At 44.3% G+C, this 23586-nt stretch overlaps 1 protein-coding gene and 1 long non-coding RNA gene across 2 annotated transcripts; both read left to right on the top strand.

Moving 5' to 3' along the window:
- Positions 1 to 3989: 3989 nt before the first annotated feature.
- On the top strand, positions 3990 to 13000 carry LOC117759315 (NACHT, LRR and PYD domains-containing protein 12-like; the record flags this gene model as incomplete). The annotated part of the gene is made up of 7 exons (XM_034581382.1): positions 3990 to 5329; positions 7451 to 7624; positions 8163 to 8336; positions 8720 to 8893; positions 10992 to 11165; positions 11540 to 11713; positions 12973 to 13000. Coding segments are annotated over 7 exons (2238 nt in total), but the record flags the coding sequence as incomplete, so codon positions are not given.
- A 137-nt stretch (positions 13001 to 13137) lies between these two features.
- Positions 13138 to 14433, top strand: LOC117752750. Its single transcript, XR_004612132.1, has 3 exons — positions 13138 to 13482; positions 14139 to 14145; positions 14326 to 14433. It is a non-coding gene; the product is annotated as an uncharacterized LOC117752750 (long non-coding RNA).
- The last annotated feature ends 9153 nt before the right edge of the window (positions 14434 to 23586 follow it).

Genomic DNA, 23586 nt, shown 5'->3' on the forward strand with positions numbered 1-23586 from the left:
CCACAGCTGCTCAATGATCAGAAGTTTGTGTCATTCAAGGTAAAGACCGTGGTGACGGTGTGAGTGAGGTCGAATTAGATCTGAAAGGTGGGAAACTGAAGGATGCACAGAGATAACAGGCTTTCAGAGAAGGGGTGAAGAGGTGTTTAAAGCATATTGCTGCAATTTGAGGAAGAAATTCTTCCAAAGAAAGTAGTGCTGGGAAACATGACTTACACAGTGAGGGAATATATACCCAGCTTCAACTGTCAAACATTTGGTCTTACTCCTATGATATGTGAAGGAAAAAGAAGGTGTGCTAGATGTGGTGAGGATCATGAGTATGAGCAGTGTGGGAAAGGGATGCAACCAAACTGTTGTAAATGGAAACCATAGTGTGGCATGTGGAGGATGTGAAGTAATGAAGAGCGAGGTAGAGATTCTACAGGTCAGGGTACAAAACAAAATCACATATGCAGATGCTGTCAAGACGGTGAACCAGAGGAGAGGTAGCGAGTCAAGACACAAATGAAGAACAACTCATTAAGCAGCAAGAAGAACCAAAAGAGGACAGAGTGTGGGTTGATTTAAAGAAACTAGTCACTTTTATAGCAGGAGTCATACATGCAACAATGGAAACCAAATCAAAAACAGAAAGAATACAAATAATAGTAAAAGCTGCTGCAAATCATGTGAACATTAATGAACTGACTTGTGAGGAGGTGAGAAATGATCTGTATCCCGGACGTGGTTTGTGTGCAAGAAACATGGTTGAAACCAAATGTTAGATAGAATCCTCAATTATACTGAGGTTATGTGTGATGGGGGGGGATCAATAAACAACTAGGAATCAATAAACTCAAGCAGATACAAGGACAGATCAGGAATCATATCTTTTGCTGAGGGGATTTTAATTCACATAGCACATTGTGGGGGGGGGAGAAAGACGGACACACATGGGGAGATAATAGAACAACAATTGGAGGATAGTAATTTAATATGTATTAACGACGGGAGAGGGACAAGGATAGATGTACACACAGGTAACACTTCAGCACTGGATTTGACACTGGTATCAAGTGAGGTGGCATGGACATGTGAGTGGGAAGTATGGGAAGACTCAACGATTGGAAGTGACCACTACCCAATATTCAGTAATATACACATAGGCTGGGAAGTAGAAGAAAGAGAAGTCAAGTCTGTTAGATGAGAAAAGAAGGAAGCGTGAATCCTTCAGTTTTATAACCAGAAGAGGAAGGACGGACTTTAATCGATGATTCACAGCCCAAAACTCAAACTCTCTGAGTCTGATTATCAGGAGAAGACGTTTAAAAGAACAAGTCTGGTGATATTTTATATTTTTCTTCTTGTTGATATGAACATATCGTGTGTGCATCCACAGCCTGACACATCTCATGTGTTTGTGCCATAGAGCTCCATCCGCCGCTGGAAATAGTCCCCAACAAATGCACTGTTTCCTCCTGTGAGCGGCTGTTTCAGGAAGCTCCACTCCACAGGACAACGTGCTGAGTTTCACGTTATAACGTGATACAGATCTTCCCATTCTAGAGTCAAGAAAACTGTGATTCATACAATTTAGATCAAACACACTAGTGGAAACATCACTAGGATTATTTTATATTTAATTCAAAAGATGGATCCTTTCACCTGAGTCTTACACACTGCAGCTTTAAATGGTCTGTGAGCAACTCTCATATCTACTGTAAAGAGAGAGAGGAGGAGCCTGAGAACAGGGACGTGTCAGACTCCATTTTCACCTGGATGAGCAGAAGGAAGAAAAGTGAGCAGGTGAGTGAGAACATAACTTTCTGAAAGTTTTACTGTCACACTCTCACACCTGCTGTTAACATCCGTCTGCTGATCACACGACTCTAAGTTTGTCAGTTCACACCTGGTGACAGACGTAGTTTCATGTGATCGGATCCCGAGAGACAGATGTGAACAGCAGCTGTGGAACAAAGAGCCTTCAAAGGACTAATTAACAGAGTTAACTCACAGTTTCACGTTTTATCTTCATCACATCTGTTCATCAAGTGTTTAATAACAGAACGTGTTTTCAGAATCATACGTTACAGTCACGTGTGTGTGTGTGTGTGTGTGTGTGTGTGTGTGTGTGTGTGTGTGTGTGTGTGTGTGTGTGTGTGTGTGTGTGTGTCTTCTTGCTTGGTATTTTTGGGTGTGTTTCTGAAACAGACTGGTTTGTCCTGATTCCTTTGAGCTCACAGTGTTTTTCCTCTCAGACTGAAGATGAGTGGTTATGAGGAGGAAGAGGAGGACAGAGCAGAGTGTCCAGGGTTCAGCTGTGTGTCTCTGAAGAGTGACATGTCCAAAGGACTTCCTCCAGACTTCAGTAATGAACCTGGACCCTCACACACAAAGTAAGAGACCTGCTCCAAACATGTGAACCTCCAAACTGAATCCTCAGCGAATGAACCAATGAATGATGTGTTCTGAATAAAAACATGTTTGTGTTTGCAGAGGTCAGGACCACAGACTGAGAGCAGAGTCTCCAGGGTCCAGCTGTGTGTCTCTGAAGAGTGACATGTCCAAAGGACTTCCTCCAGACTTCAGTAATGAACCTGGACCCTCACACACAGAGTAAGAGACTGTTTCTACTGTGACCTGCTCTGAAGAGGATTTAGTTTCCTCTAGTGTGGCCCCTGCATTAGGACACAGCTTCATTGAAGTTGGTGACTAATCTCTCAGAATCACTCAAAGAGCTCAGACCTCCACCAAGAACCAACACGCTCCTTATGAAACCACTTTGAAATTCACTAGAGACTCATTTTGATTTGGATCTGCACCAAATTCCACACACTGGTAAACATCAGTCCTCTGAACATGTCTGTGAAAGAGGACCCCCCGATCTGGTTCACAAACCACAACCTTCCACCAAGTTTACTGGTAATCTGTTGTTTTTTATAATCCCACTAAAGAACAAACCAACCAACACACAAACATACTGGGTGAAAACAAAACCTCCTTGACAGAAGTAATGACAACCTGTGACTGACATGTGAGTTATCAGGAAATGTCTTCACAGAGACAGGAAGAGGAGTCATGTTTCTGAGGAGGAGCAGTCGTCCTGCTGTGCTTCGTGTCAGGACGTCCTGAAGGATCCAGTCTCCACCAGCTGTGGACACTGGTTCTGCAGACAGTGCATCACCTCGTACTGGGACCAGTCTGGTTCTTCAGGAGACTCCTCCTGTCCCCAGTGTGGACAAAGATCCAGAACAGCAGCTGGAGCTCAGACAGCCGGTCAGAGCAGCACTGTACATGTGTCTGCTGATGTCTTCACTTCTGACAACAGCACATGTGGTTTTATTTTGTTCCTTCATACAGCATCAACATTTAACATCGTTATAAAAGCACAAAGTTAAAAAGCTTTTATTTTCTGTAGTTTTTCTGTATCTGATGAAAACAATCAGCAGATTCTCAGATTCTCTGTCTCTGACATTGTTTCTTGTCTTTCAGCAGATCGTGGTCTGCAGGAGGTTTTAGATGAACATAAGCTCAGTCTGAGGAGGAGATGTGAACATGTGACTGAAGGAACTGATGAAACAGGAAGTAGAACCCTCCTCAACAGGATCTACACTGAGCTCTACATCACAGAGGGACAGAGTGAAGAGGTTAATACTCAACATGAGGTGAGGCAGCTTGAGACGGCTTCCAAGATGAAGAGCCTCCACGACACTCCCATCAAGTGCCACGACATCTTTAAAGCCTCAACTGACCAGCAGAGCAGCATCAGAGTCGTCCTGACCAACGGCGTCGCTGGCGTTGGAAAAACCTTCTCGGTGCAGAAGATCACTCTGGACTGGGCAGAGGGTTTAGAAAACCAAGATGTGGGTCTGCTGACTGTGCTTTCGTTCAGGGAGCTGAACCTGGTGAAGGACCAGCAGCACAGTCTTCTCACGCTGCTCCGTGTTTTCCATCCAGCGTTACAGAAGCTCACGGCAGAGACGCTCGATGTCTGTAAACCTTTGTTCATCTTTGACGGCCTGGATGAAAGCAGACCTTCTCTGGACTTCAACCACAGGGAGCTTGTGTCTGATGTCACACAGAGGTCATCAGTCAACGTGCTGCTGACAAACCTCATCCGGGGGAATCTGCTTCCCTCGGCTCTCGTCTGGATAACCTCCAGACCTGCGGCGGCCAATCAGATCCCTCCTGCATGTGTTGACAGGGTCACAGAAGTACGAGGCTTCACTGACGCCCAGAAGGAGGAGTACTTCAGGAGGAGATTCAGTGATGAAGAGCTGTGCAGCAGAATCATCTCACACATCAAGACGTCCAGGAGCCTCCACATCATGTGTCAAATCCCAGTCTTCTGCTGGATCAGTGCTACAGTTCTGGAGCACATGTTGACCACAGACCAGAGAGGAGAGCTGCCCAAGACCCTGACTGACCTGTACTCACACTTCCTGCTGGTTCAGACAAAGAGGAAGAACAACAAGTACGGTGAGGGACATGAGACGACTCCACAGCAGCTGACGGAGGCTGACAGGGACGTTCTCCTGAAGCTGGGGGGGCTGGCGCTTAAACATCTGGAGGAAGGAAACATCATGTTCTACCAAGAAGACCTGGAGCGGTGTGGTCTTAATGTCACAGAGGCCTCAGTGTACTCAGGAGTTTGTACTGAGATCTTCACAAGAGAGTGTGTGATCTTCCAGAAATCAGTCTACTGCTTTGTTCATCTGAGCGTTCAGGAGTTTCTGGCTGCAGTCTACATGTTCCACTGTTACACCACGAGGAACACAGAAGAACTCAACAACTTCTTGGGAACATATGGGAACAGACACAGTACCTTCGCCCTGGATGACCTCCTGAAGAGAACCATGGAGAAATCCCTTACCAGTGAAAATGGTCATCTGGACCTGTTTGTTCGCTTCGTTCACGGCCTCAGTCTGGAGTCCAACCAGAGAGTCTTAGGAGGCCTGCTGGGTCGGACAGAGAACAATCCAAATATCATCCAGAGAGTCTTAGGAGGCCTGCTCTGTCGGACAGAGAACACTCCAGAGATCATCCAGAGAGTCATCAACAACCTGATGGAGATGCAGAGTGATGACATTTCTCCTGACAGAAGCATCAACATCTTCCACTGTCTGACTGAGATGAACGACCACTCAGTTCATCAGCAGATGCAACAGTTCCTGACGTCAGAGAACAAATCAAAGGAGGAACTCTCTGAGATCCACTGCTCAGCTCTGGCCTACATGCTGCAGATGTCAGAGGAGGTTCTGGATGAGTTGGACCTGATGAAGTTCAACACATCAGACCAGGGTCGATGGAGACTGATCCCAGCTGTGAGGAACTGCAGGAAGGCTCGGTGAGTCCAGACATGATCAATAACATGTTCAATCAGTGGAGATGAGTCGTTCTTCAAATACACTCAGTGTTAAATGGTTCTCATTGTTTGGGGCAGCATGGTGTTGCAGTGGTCAACACTGTTAGTGCAGCCTTTCTGTGAGGAGGATGTTCTCCTGGTGTCTGCAGGGTTTTCTCTGGGTTCTCCAGCTTCCTCCACAAACCCAAAGACATGTAGATCGGAGTTAGGTTGATTGGAGACTGAGATTCAGTGTCAGCTGAGATTGGAGTGGTACTGACTTCCCAGGGCCCCAAATGTGAGGGGGGCCCTTGAAAAGCCTTAATGATTTAAAATATATAATAATAATTAATTATATTGATTTCATTTCTAAGTGCTTAATGAAACTGAGGTCACCTGTCTCACCAGTGGCGGCTGGTGAAAAATATTCTTGGTGGTGCTGTGCTGTACCATACTCAGGTCTCAGTAACCATCCCACTACGATGTAACACAAACTGCTGGATACCAGTTCTTTTTGAAATAGATGGTATTTATTTAATGCCAATAATAAACATGTCATCCTTTTTTCACAAAAACAGATCGCTAATAGTAAACTGCATACTGCACTAACTAACTTAAAAAACTAAACTTAGAAAACTAAATCAAAATAAAACATACAGAAATAATAATAATCAGCCGATTGATAAATTATTATTAGTTGTTTCCCTTGTGCTCAGATAGTAAGTAGAGGATGCATCATTAAACTACAGACTGAGTCTGGTTACTAGTACTAAGTACACATTCCTGAAACATATACAGTACTATTAACAAACACTATTCAGACAAAGTAAAAGGCGGTGCCATACACTGCTGGATATCTTATGAGGTAAACTATACACAAAGAAAACACACGCAGAATTTGACACAGTGAACTTATCCACCTCTTCATTGTGTTTTCTCACCTGATCCTGTGGCCTCATCCAGCTGCACAGCGATGTTAGCTGTTCCTAACATGGCTGTAGCTTCCTTGTATCTTCCATGTGCGCCCTCCTGGACTCATGTTTCTTTATTTTCTCGGATTAATGTTTCATATCTCTTACTCCAGTAACAGTCTGTGCTGTTTCTGTTCCAGCAGTTTTAAAAAGTCAACATGGAAAACAAAAGACTGCATTTACATGGCTACTTCCTGTTGCCACGCCTTTGTGCTGTACCAGTCATGGGACAATCCTCAGGTGTGCGTATCGCGGCTGCGATGCTGTTTCAAGCGAACCTGCTGCCGTCATGTCACTAGTTCCGTCTGACTTCCTCCACCGAAACTGAGCGACTGGGCTTGGGCGCTAGCAGAATCGCCTTTCTATTTTTGACGATGTTGATTGGGCAAATTGACTTTGCTATACGCGTATCTTCCCCAGCAACAGTCTCTTATTGGCTCCTCGTCTCAACTCGACATTTCCATCCCACACAGACTGTGCCCTGATCGTTACATTTCCACTGATCATATTTGTTTATATTTTATACAACACACATTATTGTGAATTTTAAACACATAAATACTTAAACAAGTTATCATAGTAAATGTTAGATTTTTTTTTATTAAAAAAATTAAAAACACACACTATATATATATATATACACACACGTGGAAAGGTTTTTTCTGAGTGAACAGCTAGCTCAGTGTGAGGAGACAATCACTCAATCCAAGTGAATTACCACCCTGCGTTTGTACGCCACCACCAACCAGTGCATTGTCCGTCCCTCCAGGCTCCTGACATGTTGCATTCACAATAATATGAGGTCACTGTAACCTTTGACCTTTGACCACTGAAATCTAATCAGTTTATCTTTGAGTCCAACTGGTCAAAATGTGAAGAAATCCCCTAAAGACAGACTTGAGACATCATGTTCAAGAGGCCAGAAACATGTTGTGTGACCTTGACCTTTGACCTTTGACCACCTGAATCTAATGAGTTCCTCTGTCAGTCTGAATGAACGCTTGTACCAAATCTGAAAGGATTCTCTTGAGGAGTTTTTAACATGTTCATGAGGCAAAGAGGGGATTTACCAGGGTGAGGGTCACATGATCACGTTTTGTATGAATGTTGTGTTTTCTGATTTTATTCAAACAGATATTTTCTTTAATTACAGACTCGGTGGTTGTGGACTCTCAGAGACTCACTGTGAAGTTGTGGCCTCAGCTCTGAAGTCAGACCCCTCACATCTGAGAGAACTGGATCTGAGCTTCAACGACCTGCAGGATTCAGGAGTGAAGCTGCTGTGTTCTGGACTGGAGAGTCCAAACTGTGGACTGGAGACTCTGAGGTCCTTAAATCCTTCTTCACTCTTCCAACTTTCTTTGTTATTGGGTCATTATTTATTTAAATTGTCTCAGTTCTGCTCTGCTCACTGTCCCTCAGTCATCTGTCACTCACCCAGCCTGTCAGTCACGTCCACCTCATCAGCTCCATTCACCTGCACTCACCTGCTCCTGATCACTAAGAAAGTGTCAGTAAATAACATGTGGACTGAGGCCGAGCACTCGTCCTCCTCAGGTTTTCAAAATAAGACACATTCTTATTGAAACACGTTGGACAGTTGATAAGTATAGAAACAAACAGGAAGTGACTGTCAGGAGCCATCCCTACTTTAAACAGTGTTTAATTACACAAACCTGCTCAGTGACCAAACACACAGAGAAGAAGGAGATGAATGAAACAATGGTCCAACATGTCTGATCTGATATTTATCTTCAGGTCACAGACTGGACTGAGGTCAGCAGCATGTTGAGAGTCTGTGTTGACATGATGACGATCCACAACAACAGGAGGACACATTCAAATATTCATATTTCTTTATCCAGGTTGAAAAGCTGCAGACTGTCAGAGATCAGCTGTTCTTCTCTGGCTTCAGCTCTGAGGTCAAACCCCTCTCATCTGAGAGAACTGGATCTGAGTAACAACGACCTGCAAGACTCAGGAGTGAAGGAGCTGTGTGGTTTTCTACAGAGTCCAACCTGTCGACTGGAGACTCTGAGGTCAGTTCACTGACTGACTTTTGTAGATCTCATATCTATAAAACAGCATTTATACACAATTGATATCATTTAATTCAAATTTAACATAATTCCTCTTCATACATAACTTGAATCCATTCATTAATTAATCTGTGACATTTTAAATAATCAGCTACTTGTTAAAACACATCTGAGTTTAGTTCTGGATTTCCTAAACTGATCTGCAGGACAGAGACCGGGTCCAAATAATCTATTTTTACTGAATCAGGACTCGTTTTTAGTCCAACATGTCTGATTTCATATTTATCTTCCAAGTTATGAGTCTGTGCTGACATGAATATGTGTGTGTTATTTTCACACATGAACTCAGTTTAATTTACAGTTAAGTTTTATTCTTTATTCAGGTTGTGGGGCTGCAGTCTGTCAGAGATCAGCTGTTCTTCTCTGGCTTCAGCTCTGAGGTCAAACCCCTCTCATCTGAGAGAACTGGATCTGAGGTACAACGACCTGCAGGACTCAGGAGTGAAGGAGCTGTGTGGTTTTCTACAGAGTCCAACCTGTCGACTGGAGACTCTGAGGTCAGACATCATGTTTTATTGTTAAAGGTTCAGTGTGTAGAATTGAGTGAATCTAGTGGTGAAGCGTCGTGTTGCAGCTGAACACCCCTCACTCCTTTCACCTGAATCTTCCACACTGGAGCTTGAAGGTCAAAGTGCAGAACATGTGTTCCTAACAGTGAACACTGATACTGAGCTGAGAGATGTTTGTAGAATGAGCGCTGAGGACCGAGTCAGGCTCAATGTGACTGAAGTTTTACTGACAGAGAAACAATCCAATGCTGGACAATGTGTCCATGTAATGTTTCTGTGGAAGCTAACCAGGACTTGTCCCGGTGGTCCTGTGGACTGACCACATGACAGCGTGCTACGTTCGTCTTCTGGGATCATTTCAAACACGAAACCCTTCCTCTGGTTTCAGGACTTACACGGGGTCGTCCATGCCTTTATCTTTTCACCACTAGATCTCTGTCCCGCCCTGTACACACGTGTTCCTCAGGCTCCCTGCACCACTTTCAACTGGTCAAACTGCTGCTCAGATCATCGCCACTTCAAGGAAACATGATCATAGAACTGCTCGCCCTCTTCACACATCAACTGTGGAACATGGTCAGAAAAGTGGGTCGGACATTTTCTGGAGCTGAAGCAGCAGCAGGAGATTGTCCGGGTCCGACTCGTTCACAGCAACAGGAACATGTGGGAACATTCAGACGAGGGGCGGAGCCAAAACACATATATCCATGATAACCATGGTTACGTTAAGTTATGTTAAGTTACAGGTTCACTGTGAAGGATTTAGTGACGTCTCCAGGTGTCGTACATGTGAACGTAGTCCACTTGTTCACATGTACAACTCCTGAACATGTCCAGCAAGATATTTAGAGACATCTAGTGGTGAAGTTACATATTACAAACAACTGAACCCCGAGGACACGAGGACTTTCAAGCTGTTTTCAGTCATGAACTCTGTAAAATAGTGTCTGGACATTTTCTGGAGTTTGACTTCCACATATGAAGAGCGGGTGGAGCAGCAGGAGGCCGGACATGATGTATAAATTCTGCTGTGGAAAGATCAGTGTTGTTGTTTACAGCTCATCCACACCGGCGTCGGCCCTCATCACCAAAAGCTCTGGAATCTCCTCGTGTTTCCAAGTTGACGTCTTCATCTTCTACGTGTTTGGCTCCTCTTCTTCATCCTGAGATATTTGTGTTCTTCCAGTTTCACGTCCGTCACGTGTTTGTGTCCTCAACACGTCCACTCGCTCTCTGTCAATCCTCTGGACATTTACCTGCTCTATTCTCACATGGACTCACTCAGAAACTTTATTCGGAGGCTGAAAGGAAAAGTTCCAGAAAATGTCCAGAACAACTTGACTCAGACTTCAGGTCTGAAAACAGAGACAGTGATGTTTAGTCAAAGTCCTTTATTTTCACACATGGACTCAGTTTAATTTACAGTTTAGTTTAATCCTTTATACTTCATACTAGTCTTCTCTAGACTGGACGACTGTAACTCCCTCCTCTCTGGAAGAAGCCAAAAGTCACTCTCCTGCCTCCAACCAGTTCAGAACGCAGCAGCTTCTCACTGGTATTAAACGGCAACATCACATCTCCCTGATCCTCGCTTCTCTCCATTGGCTCCCTGTCCGTTTTACAATTGATTTTAAGATTTTACTGATCACTTTTAAAGCATCTGGCCCCAAACTACATCACAGAATTATTGAGCCCGTATGTTCCTGCACGCAGCCTTAGATCCTCAGGTGGATCCTGCTGTTCCAAAGTCCAGGTTGAAAACTAAACCGTGACCGTGCTTTTACCATCAGGGCCCCTCGGCTTTGGAACGGCCCCCTGAGGAGATAAGGCAGAGTCAGTGACTTCTTTTAAATCACTTCTTAAAACCCATTTTTATAGACTTGCTTTTTTGTGATGTTGTGTTTTTACTGTGTTTTTATCATTTTCACCTTTTATTTACTTGTTCATTTATCTCTATTGTCATTTTACTTCTTTTATGGGTTCACGTTTTTATTTAATTTTCTTGCTTTGCTGTCAAAGCACTTTGTAAACTCTGTTTTTAAAAGTACTATATCAATAAAGTTTATTATTGTTATTATTTATCCAGGTTGATTCACTCCAGTGTGTCAGAGATCAGCTGTTCTTCTCTGGCTTCAGCTCTGAGGTCAAACCCCTCTCATCTGAGAGAACTGGATCTGAGTAACAACAACCTGCAGGACTCAGGAGTGAAGGAGCTGTGTGGTTTTCTACAGAGTCCAACCTGTCGACTGGAGACTCTGAGGTCAGTTCACTTTTGTAGATCTCATATCTATAATACAGCATTTATACCCAATTGATCTCATTTCATTCTAATTTAACATAATTCCTCTTCATACATAACTTGAATCCGTTCATTAATTAATCTGTGACATTTTAAATATTCAGCTACTTGTTAAAACACATCTGAGTTTAGTTCTGATTTCCTAAACTGATCTGCAGGACAGAGACCGGGTCCAAATAATCTATTTTTACTGAATCAGGACTCGTTTTTAGTCCAATTTGTCTGATTTCATATTTATCTTCCATGTTATGAGTCTGTGCTCACATGAATATTTGTGTGTTATTTTCACACATGAACTCAGTTTAATTTACAGTTAAGTTTTATTCTTTATTCAGGTTGAAGAGCTGCAGACTGTCAAAGATCAGCTGTTCTTCTCTGGCTTTAGCTCTGAGGTCAAACCCCTCTCATCTGAGAGAACTGGATCTGAGGTACAACATGCTGCAGGACTCAGGAGTGAAGGAGCTGCTTGATCTAAAGAAGAGTCCAGGCTGTCGACTGGAGACTCTGAGGTCAGTAGATGGTTGGAGTCAGTCCACGCTGCTTTCATCAGTATGTTACTAAACACAGCCAGTATCACAGATCCAGGGTCTGTGCTACCAAGCAGGATTTGTGGTTATCAGGTTAACTTCAGGTTTAGTTTTTTCAGTCCTACGAAGCTCGTCCACTTCTTAACGAGGTAAATCACCATGGTAACTTATGATAAACGGCTAACCTGCTCCAGGTTAAGTTGGAGATCAACCCGTATAAAAGCTCCGCCCACTGACCACAGTGACTCTACACTGTTGTGTGGTGCACACTCTCCTTAAAGGGACGGATAAGGGAAGTTTAAATCAACGTCTGGTTGGTTCAGTTGATCTCTAACTCACCCAGAAAATCTCAATCTCTCCAGACTCATCCTGTCACCAAAACACCAGATGCACTCAGTCAGCTTCCTGAAAATAGGTCCAGTGTTTTTATTGAGAAGTGATGTCAGAGGTTTCCACCACAGTGTGTGTCCTCAGAGTCAGTGTGTGTCCTCAGAGTCAGTGTGTCCTTAGAGACATTGAGACAGTGTGTGTCCTCAGAGACAGTGAGACAGTGTGTGTCAAACTAAAGCTCATTATCGAGGCCACATCCTGGGATTCAAACATTTCTCATCAAGAAACTTCTTCTCTTCCACTCGTCTTGTTAGTAAACAACAGATCCAGATCTCGTGGCCTCGAGTTATTTATCTCATTCACACGTTATTATATCGTGGTCACGTAATATATCTTTACCAAATGCCACCAGGGGGTGCTGTAACTTACACATTGACAAAATCCCAGATGTTTTACCAGCTGTTCTTCCTGCATTTAGCAGCTGTAACTGAGTTTCTTTTATTCTGGATCATGTGTTTGTTCTCCTCTGATTTTTATTATAGAACAGTTTGATCCTCGTTGTGAAATATGAGGCTCTGCTGTCAGTCAAACTGTCCATGTCTGTGATTGGTCATACGCAGTAAACCCCTCCCCTTTTATGTGCACGTGCTCACACAGTGAAACATGTCTTCACCTGTAACAGCAGTAAATCCACCTCTCAGGTGTCCACTCTGCACTTTGACATGCAGAGGAAACACACTTAGCTCTTAGCGTGTTCATTCCAACACGTGAACATGAAGCAGAGAGGAAGCTGCTCCACCTCTGAACAGGACTGAAGTCCCTGCTGCTCTTTCTACTGGATGTGCTGCATCACTGACTCACAGCTGATGAAGTGAGTCTCTGGAAACACTGATGTCTTCTTCTCTCAACAGATGGAGGCTGGGATCTTTGAAAAGGTGAGTGTGAAGAGGACAGTGTGTGTGGACGGAGGCTGAGCTGTGTCCTGAGGATCCAGAGGCTGAAGCAGCAGCAGCTTGTGTGTAGAGCGGCTCTGACTGGGCCTTGTTGCTGGGAGGCAGAGTGGAGACAGAGCTCCAGAGGAATCAGAGCAGGTGAGCTGCTCTGAGATCAGCTGTCACACAGAGTCCAGTCCACCATCCTCCCTGTGTGTTCCTGTGGATGTGACACAGCATCATCACTGGATCTGCTGCTGCTCTGTCCTTTGACTCACAAAAGTCAAAGTCGTAAATATTTCCAAGTTATGTGTAGAAAAATATGCACATTTTATGCAAATTTTACTTTCAAATGTAAAAAGTGACATTATATTTACTGGTCGGGACATGAAGCTGTGAGCAGTCGCTGTTATAAATAAATAACGGCTGAGTTCAGACAAGCTTCTTATATTTTAAAACAGTTTCACCCCTGATCCTGCTGACGGCAGCGTGTTAGCATGTTGTGTTGAAAACTAAAGACATCAGGTGAAAACCATGAGCACTGCAGGGAATCAGAAAGTGTAAAGTCGTGTTATCTGAACACAGATTGATGAGACCAGGCTGTAAATAAGATGCTCAGTACATTGAAGTATAAAGTCAACAGTGATTTCTAAGAGTCGATGTAAATAAAGAAGAAAAGAAAATGACGAGGTGAAGAACTTTTTCAGATTAAATAAGAAACAGAAATATTTTCACCCAATGAGAAGCTGAGGTTGTTTTTCTGTTCAAAGTGAATTTAATCATGTTATTTGTCAAATAGTGAAGTTTTCATGTACATTCTCTCTGGATTCTTCACACGTGTTCATAACTGATCTGCATGTTCCTGCTCATGTACAAAGGGATAGAAGGTTTTATACAAGTGGACTTTCTTTCATGTACAGCGTTTATACAACATCGGACAATAAGATCACACTCATCGACATTTATTCACAAATGTACATGAAATAAAAGGAAACGAGGGAATATCCCTTAAAGTGACATTTTTCAATCCACAACGTGATGAACTGCAGAAGAATCATTTATATCCAGTCTGTGATCGTACTTCACACACAGACCTCACTACGTCCAGGACATGATGTCATCACTTGTAACTGTCGGATGTCCAGATGTTGTGTAAACTCCGACAGGACGTTATAATGATTTATCAATGATCATTTATTATTTTGAGTATGATCTCATTCATGTTAAGTTTATCAGAACATACTGTTTATTTACTCTGTAAAGTCACAGGTGATGGATCTGACCTGAGTTTGAGTTTCTCACTTTCCATGTTTCACTGTTTAACGGTAGAAGGTCGAAAATCTCAGCTTCAAATGATTTAATTCAACTGCTGCAGGAAAACCACGAAATCCAGTTTGATCATCACGGAAACGTCTCTTTCAAACCTCAGGGAGTTTTATTCACTTCTAAAATCTTGTGGCTGCTTTGTTTACATGAATCATTTCTTTATTTTTACATGAAAATAAACATTTTCCACTTCATTAAAGATTAAAAATCTCTGTCGGTCAGTTTCTCTCTGGTCCACAGCTGCTCAATGATCAGAAGTTTGTACCGAGCTGGAGTTTCTGTTTCCTCCTCCACTCTGACCTGCTCTCACTTTAAATGCCGCAAGGCCGAACAAACGCTGGTGGCAGTGTTGCAGACCCTCCCGGGGCCTCGCTGCTCCACCAACTTCTCCCTCACCTCGGGATGTTGTCCCTCGAGGCAGAGGAAATACGCCTGGATACGCTGGGAATGTTAAGAATGAAACAATTCAGTCTTGAATAATGCGCCATCTTCCATGCACGTGATGTAAACAACACTGGCGAGCCGGCTCATGTTTCTGTCCTTCCTGGTACGTCGCTCCCACAGGATTATGGGAGCTGTATTCCAAGCTCCAGCCATGGGTTCAAGGCTCCTTTCTCCTGCAGCAACAATTTCTGATTCCCATAGGCATCAAATTCTAGCAGGTAATCTGTTTTGTTATTCTGGAAACATTCAATTATATGAATATAATATATATATGTGGGTGTGGCAGTAGACCATGCCACAGGGCTCTCACCACAGCAGCCAGAGACAAACCATTCCGGTTTTAACATTTTATCAAACATAAACTTAAATCAAACATAAAGAGGCCAGCAGTTTCTGCTGGCGTGTCTTTGAGTGTTCTCCCGGGTGCTCGGTCATCAGTGTCTTGAGAGTCAGTGTCTTGAGAGTGTTCTCCTGAGGCAGCTCAGACGCTGCCTTTTAAGCATGAGGATCAATCAGCACAGGTGAGAGCTGTTAGCTGATTGATCCTCTGTGGTGCAGGTGAAGGGTGCTCTCCCAGCCCCCTCACCTCCACATACCCCCATCACCAAATTCAGGCCAGGGAGCCATCCAGCCTGACCTATGTCGACCATCACTAAGCAGTGAGATTTACCTTCTGATGGTGATAGCTCTATGAATTCCATCATCAGATGTTCAAAAGGTTGAGTAGGTGGTGGGTGTGCTGCCTGGCTGGTTACAGCCACTGGCCGGCTGATATTGTGTGTGGCACAGACTACGCATGCCTGACAGCATATCTGGAGTCAGTGTAGACTGTGAGTGTTTTACCAGTTGCCAATTTGCATGCTTCCGTGAGTGCAATAAGCTCGGCTGCCTGGGCTGAGAGGTGATGAGCAAGAGAATTCGAGAGGAGAACGTCGTTATCTGAACAAACAGAAAAACTGACAGTTAGTACCAGAGACAGGGTCACGTGAGGCGGACCCATCTACATAGAGGGTCAAGTCAGAGTTAGGAAGAGGTTCGTCAGAAAGGTCAGGTCGTGGAGAACATTGGACTTGAAGTTCAGCAACACAGTTGTGTTCTTCCCCGTCGTAAGCAGAAGAAGCGTGGCTGGGTTCAGAGTTGAACAGCGTTTCACTGTGACGTTGGGCATGTCAAGAAGAACAGTGTGATACTGCAACCAGCGAGCAGCAGAGAGATGTGAGGTCTTCGGTTCTGTAAGAATGAGAGACACAGCATGAGGAACAAGGAGTGTCAAGTCAGAGTAGCCTACGATGTCTCGTGAGGCAAGGACAGCTTTTTCACAGGCGGCCACTGCACGCAGGCAACGTGGAAGGCCAGCCGCCACCGGGTCAAGTTTGGCGGAGAAGTAGGCGTCGGGACGATATTTGTCCCCATGAGACTGATGGAGGACGGAAGTCATGCAGCGGCCTCTTTCATCCACAGCCGGAACAAAAGGTTTGTCAGGGTTAGGGAGAGCAAGAGTAGGAGATTGCTGCAGCGTCTTCTTCAGTGTGACAAATGCTTTGTCGGCCTCTGGAGTCCAAACGATATGTTCGTGAGGAGTGAGTGATTTGCCATGGTACAGGGCAGCTAAAGGGGCTTCAAGAAGAGCAAAGTCAGGAATGAATGTCCTACAGAAAGAGCATGTGCCGATGAATGACATGAGTTCTTTTCTTCGTCAAGGGTTTGGGTATGTTAACAATAGCTTCTACTCTCTTATCAGACAGGGATTTGCCGTCTTTGGTGACGACATGACCCAGAAAGTTTGTTGAACAAACTGCAGTTTGCTGAGGCTGACTTTATGGCCCCCACGAGCCAGAAGTGTCAGCAAAGCGATCGTATCCGTTTCACATTGCTCCTGTGTGGGACTGGTAACTAGTAGATCATCTACATACTGCAAGAGAGTTGAACCCGGAGTGAGGAGGAGGGGTTCAAGACTGTTCCTGAGAGCCTGATTGTATAATGATGGAGACTCACAGTAGCCTTGACATAGGCGCGTGAACGTGTAGGCCTTGTTTTCAAAGTTAAAAGCGAACCAGTACTGGCTGTCCCTGTGGACAGGAACACTAAAAAAAGCATTGGATAAGTCTACAACCGAAAACCACACTGCGTCAGGCGGAATTTGGGAAAGCAGCGTGTATGGGTTGGGAACAATAGGCGATCGATCAATTACCGCGTCATTCAAAGCCTTGAAATCCTGCACAAACCGCCACTCAGTAGGTTGACCTTTGTCTCTGATTTTCTTAACTGGAAACAGTGGAGTGCGGACCGGTGAATCAGGGCAGGGGACAATTACACCAGCCTGCAAAAAGGATTCAAAAACAGGACGTATCCCCTCCACTGCATTCTGTCTGAGTGGATATTGTTGTTTACATGGCCTATAATCAGATTTTGGAGTGATATTGACTGGGTCACAGTTTCTGATGAGGCCCACATCATATTTGTCTTTTGCCCACAGTGTTTCAGGTAGATCTGAAAGTAAAGGAGAAACATTAGAGGGGCTGGACAACATGGCATAAGAATGAAGGTGATTTTCAACCAAAACCAGTGAGCGTGTGGCTGGAGAACAGAAGGTTGGAGAAACTTTTAGATCAAATGCACTCAGACTGGGTGAATACATTACGTCAGGTGTAGTTGTGGGTTGCCAATCAACGGCAGCCTGGCATGATCTGACCAATGGGCCTAAGTCGTGCCACTGGTCATCATGGGACCTGGAAAGCGAGATGTGAGTGCTGGAATTCGAGACGCGATACAGTGCCATCTGCTGGTTGGTGAGTGAGACGGCAGCTGCACTTCTGGAACCAGACCAAAAAAATATTGGACACATTCAGAGAAAAGGCAAAAACAGAGATTCATAAACGTGATCTGGTGTGTCTGTCACATGTGAAGTGCAGTGCAATGAATCAGTGTGCATAAAATCAGAAAAAGGCTGACAAGAGAGCGTGACATGGAGAGCAGATCAGTTGAGGTATTTATAGGAAGATGCCACTGATATACAAACAGCTGCTCATGTGTGGTTTGTGACATGAGGAAAGGAGGTGAGGAGGAATCCTGCGTAACCGTCACTCCATCAGGGGAGGATACCAAATTGAGGCCTAATGCAATCAACAAATCTCTTCCTAATAGATTAATTGGGCAACAGGGAGACAACAGAAAATCATGCTCAAACCTTATTTGATGTTTGTCAAACTGAACGGTGGATTGGAGAGGCTTTGTGAAATTTTATTTTACAGTGGCGTCGCTTGCATCTTGAGAGAATATAAAGCGACCACTTATTTCAGGAGATGTGGGCAAATCTGATATCCTAACCACAGAATAACCTGCACCAGAGTCGACCATGAAATTGAGTTTGTGACCGTTAACACACAGTTAGAGTAAAGCAACATTATTGTATTTAACATAAGAACCACAAGGTTGTATGTGCTCTGGTGTATGTGTGTGTGTGTGTGTGTGTGTGTGTGTGTGTGTGTGTGTGTGTGTGTGTGTGTGTGTGTGTGTGTGTGTGTGTGTTTAGTACAGCAAGCTGTTCTTCATTGCATGAGCGTGTGTTTGTGTGTGTGTTTCACTTCCCTTTTTCTGCTCCTCTGTGGGTAGAAGAGTCGTCTTCTCTCCGCCTGCTCCCCACTCACTTCCTGTATTTCAGTCAGCAGTGAAAGTTCTTGCCGCCCTGTCCTCTTGCCGCCCTGTCCTCTTGCCGCTGGGGGCAGTCCCTTCCCCAGTGTCCTTTCCACCTGCAGATGTAACACTCGTCTCTGTCCAGTCGAGGGAAGCCTCGCCCACGGCCACGTCCGCGACCACGCCCATCTCTTCCTGGAGTAGTGAAGTTGGCTCTATTGGTGCCGCCATCTTGATTACGGGGCCCCACCAGTGCTGACACAGCCTGCACCATGGTTAACTGTAGATCTTTCTGCTGCTGAGCTTTGTCTTTGGCTTCTTTCTGCTGACGTTCAGCATGTTCAGCATGACGTCTGACCTCGGTCAAGCGAGCATCCTCAAGTCTGATGCAGGTGCGGCCTACGTCTGCCCGTAGTGGAGGGAGCAGACCATTCAGGAAGGCCTGTTTCAGATGTGTTTCATAAGCACCCGGTTGGTCACCCATTTGCGGAGGGACAGGGATGTCGCTGTGCTGGTCAAACAGGACAGTCAGACGAGTCAGATAGACAGCGACTGACTCTTCGTTGGTTGGTAGAGTCTGGTCACTGCATCATATTGAGGAGGATTCTGTTGTAGGGGAGGAGTGAAGCAGGCATCGAGGCGAGGACCACCACACCCTGTCAATGGAGGATACAGACATCTATGTGATTTCTTTTCAACTTTCTCAGTTTCTTTCTTGTCAACCTTAGCCATCTGTCTAACCGTTTGTTTTCTGTCCCTACATTCTCCTTCTTTTTCCCACAATTCAAGACATTTCTTGTTATCTTCAATGTCTTTCCACATTGTGACCTTAACCTTTTTATTGGTTTTTAATTCTTCCTCTTTTTTGAGGAGTTTCTCTCTTAGGAGTTTAATTTTGTCAATAGTGAATGACCCATTATGAGGAAAAGCAAAGTCTCTGGACTAACCAATAACCCTATTGGAAGAAATGTCACACTTTCCCGCCCCCACTTCGCAATCATGGCGTCCATAATGGGAGCCTCTGGGTCCGGAAGACTCTTGATTCCGTCACTACCCATTTTTTATTAATTAAGTGTACGAAATCGTAATCATCCACAATTTCCCCTGAACACTCAATTTAAGACGTGGACGTCTCCACGAATCCTTGTTTCTTTCTCAGGCAAAACTAGGTAAAATGCCAACACTGTTTTACGTCAAAATAATTCTAATCGTAATTGATTGTTTCGAGGATGGGTCAGATTAACATCAATAACCACAATAATCCAGAGACAATGACTAATACACCCGTTCCAAATAAAACCAATGTCTGTTAGATTTTCTATTTGAGACATCATCGAAACAGTCATGAAAAATCTGAAATTCAACATCTCACCGGATATAAGATGACCAAAGAGAGGTCTTTGGATCCCTGTGAAGACGGTCCGGAACCCCAGTCACTTCAGTCCTCTCGTATCTTAAATGTCGGAGGTAGAGGCAGAAGATTTTTCTCTCCCGGGTGGCCAATCACCGAAGGCTTCTTGGGTCCAGACAATCTTTCAAGGGATCCTGTTCGTGACGCCAAGTTTGTGGTGGAAATTGATCTTGAGATGTGAAATAAAGAGTTTCTCAGACCGGAGTTGTCTTTGAGTTTTAATTGTAAGCTCTGCAGAGGGTTACACAGTCAGCATCATCGCTCAGAGTGCAACCACGAATAGTTAAAAAGGAAGGTCTGCAGTCTGGCATTACTGCTACAGAAAGAGGAATCAACCCCAGCACCCATTTGAGTGAATAATATGTAGGTGCTTTGCAGCCTGATTATATTGTTGCATTTCAGGTGGTTTGCTGGGCTTAAAGGGTTCAATTTTGGTTTATATGTTGCCATGTGCCAAGTTCACTACATATATTCCCCTACAGGTGCATTTGGGGGGAACCTGACTTGGTAGTCTAATCTCCCGCAGGCCAATGTGCCTACATATAAGCTTAAAAACATTATTAATCAATAATCATGAATCATATATTATAAATCTGTATCCCGGACGTGGTTTGTGTGCAAGAAACATGGTTGAAACCAAATGTGGACTATAGAATCCTCAATTATACTGTGGTTATGTGTGATAGGGGAGGGGGGTTGAGAATACATTGTGTTAGAAATATGGACATCACAGTTTAACATCATAATTCACTATAACTCATGCAGGAAACTAGGAATCAATAAACTCAAGCAGATACAAGGACAGATTAGGAATCATATCTTTTGCTGTGGGGATTTTAATTCACATTGTGGGTGGGAGAAAGACGGACACACATGGGGAGATACTAGAACAACAATTGGAGGATAGTAATTTAATATGTATTAACGACGGGAGAGGGACAAGGATAGATGTACACACAGGTAACACTTCAGCACTGGATTTGACACTGGTATCAAGTGAGGTGGCATGGACATGTGAGTGGGAAGTATGGGAAGACTCAACAATTGGAAGGTACCACTAACCAATATTCAGTAATATACACATAGGCTGGGAAGTAGAAGAAAGAGAAGTCAAATCTGTTAGATGATAAAAGAAGGAAGTGTGAATCCTTCAGTATTATAACCAGAAGAGGAAGGACGGACTTTAATCGATGATTCACAGCCCAAAACTCAAACTCTCTCAGTCTGATTATCAGGAGAAGACGTTTAAAAGAACAAGTCTGGTGATATTTTATATATTTTTCTTCTTGTTGATATAAACATATTGTGTGTGCATCCACAGCCTGACACATCTCATGTGTTTGTGCCATAGAGCTCCATCCGCCGCTGGAAATAGTCCCCAACAAATGCACTGTTTCCTCCTGTGAGCGGCTGTTTCAGGAAGCTCCACTCCACAGGACAACGTGCTGAGTTTCACGTTATAACGTGATACAGATCTTCCCATTCTAGAGTCAAGAAAACTGTGATTCATACAATTTAGATGAAACACACTAATGGAAACATCACTAGGATTATTTTATATTTAATACAAAAGATGGATCCTTTCACCTGAGTCTTACACACTGCAGCTTTAAATGGTCTGTGAGCAACTCTCATATCTACTGTAAAGAGAGAGGAGGAGCCTGAGAACAGGGACGTGTCAGACTCCATTTTCACTGGGATGAGCAGGAGGAAGAAAAGTGAGCAGGTGAGTGTGAACACAACTTTCTGAAAGTTTTACTGTCACAGTCTCACACCTGCTGTTAACATACGTCTGCTGATCACACCACTCTAAGTTTGTCAGTTCACACCTGGTGACAGACGTAGTTTCATGTGATCGGATCCCCAGAGACAGATGTGAACAGCAGCTGTGGAACAAAGAGCCTTCAAAGGACTAATTAACAGAGTTAACTCACAGTTTCTTGTTTTATCTTCATCACGTCTGTTCATCAAGTGTTTAATAACAGAACGTGTTTTCAAAATCATACGTTACAGTGACCTGAGTGTGTGTGTGTGTGTGTGTGTGTGTGTGTGTGTGTGTGTGTGTGTGTGTGTGTGTGTGTGTGTGTGTGTGTGTGTCCTTGCTTTGTATTTTGGGGTGTGTTTCTTGAACAGACTTGTTTTTCCTGATTCCTGTGAGCTCACAGTGTTTTTCCTCTCAGACTGAAGATGAGTGTTTATGAGGAGGAAGAGGAGGACAGAGCAGAGTCTCCAGTGTTCAGCTGTGTGTCTCTGAAGAGTGACCGGTCCATGGGTCATCCTCAAAACTTCAGTAATGAACCTGGACCCTCACACACAAAGTAAGAGACCTGCTACAAACACGTGAACCTCCAAACTGAATCCTCAGAGAATGAACCAGTGAATGATGTGTTCTGAATAAAAACATGTTTGTGTTTGCAGAGGTCAGGACCACAGACTGAGAGCAGAGTCTCCAGGGTCCAGCTGTGTGTCTCTGAAGAGTGACTGGTCCATGACACCTCCTCTCAACTTCAGTAATGAACCTGGACCCTCACACACAGAGTAAGAGACTGTTTCTACTGTGACCTGCTCTGAAGAGGATTTAGTTTCCTGTAGTGTGGCCCCTGCATTAGGACACAGCTTCATTGAAGTTGGTGACTAATCTCTCAGAATCACTTAAAGAGCTCAGACCTCCACCAAGAACCAACACGCTCCTTATGAAACCACTTTGAAATTCACTAGAGACTCATTTTTAGTTGGATCTGCACCAAATTCCACACACTCATAAACATCAGTCCTCTGAACATGTGACAACCTGTGACTGGGACATGTGAGTTATCAGGAAATGTCTTCACAGAGAGAGGAAGAGGAGTCATGTTTCTGAGGAGGAGCAGTCGTCCTGCTGTGCTTCGTGTCAGGACGTCCTGAAGGATCCAGTCTCCACCAGCTGTGGACACTGGTTCTGCAGACAGTGCATCACCTCATACTGGGACCAGTCTGGTTCTTCAGGAGACTCCTCCTGTCCCCAGTGTGGACAAAGATCCAGAACAGGAGCTGGAGCTCAGACAGCCGGTCAGAGCAGCACTGTACATGTGTCTGCTGATGTCTTCACTTCTGACAACAGCACATGTGGTTTTATTTTGTTCCTTCATACAGCATCAACATTTAACATCGTTATAAAAGCACAAAGTTAAAAAGCTTTTATTTTCTGTAGATTTTCTGTATCTGATGAAAACAATCAGCAGATTCTCAGATTCTCTGTCTCTGACATTGTTTCTTGTCTTTCAGCAGATCGTGGTCTGCAGGAGGTTTTAGATGAACATAAGCTCAGTCTGAGGAGGAGATGTGAACATGTGACTGAAGGAACTGATGAAACAGGAAGTAGAACCCTCCTCAACAGGATCTACACTGAGCTCTACATCACAGAGGGACAGAGTGAAGAGGTTAATACTCAACATGAGGTGAGGCAGCTTGAGACGGCTTCCAAGATGAAGAGCCTCCACGACACTCCCATCAAGTGCCACGACATCTTTAAAGCCTTAACTGACCAGCAGAGCAGCATCAGAGTCGTCCTGACCAACGGCGTCGCTGGCGTTGGAAAAACCTTCTCGGTGCAGAAGTTCACTCTGGACTGGGCAGAGGGTTTAGAAAACCAAGATGTGGGTCTGCTGACTGTGCTTTCGTTCAGGGAGCTGAACCTGGTGAAAGACCAGCAGCACAGTCTTCTCACGCTGCTCCGTGTTTTCCATCCAGCGTTACAGAAGCTCACGGCAGAGACGCTCGCTGTCTGTAAACCTTTGTTC

The sequence above is a fragment of the Hippoglossus hippoglossus genome, chromosome 3 (genome assembly GCF_009819705.1).
Source record: "Hippoglossus hippoglossus isolate fHipHip1 chromosome 3, fHipHip1.pri, whole genome shotgun sequence".
Taxonomy (NCBI): Eukaryota; Metazoa; Chordata; class Actinopteri; order Pleuronectiformes; family Pleuronectidae; genus Hippoglossus; species Hippoglossus hippoglossus.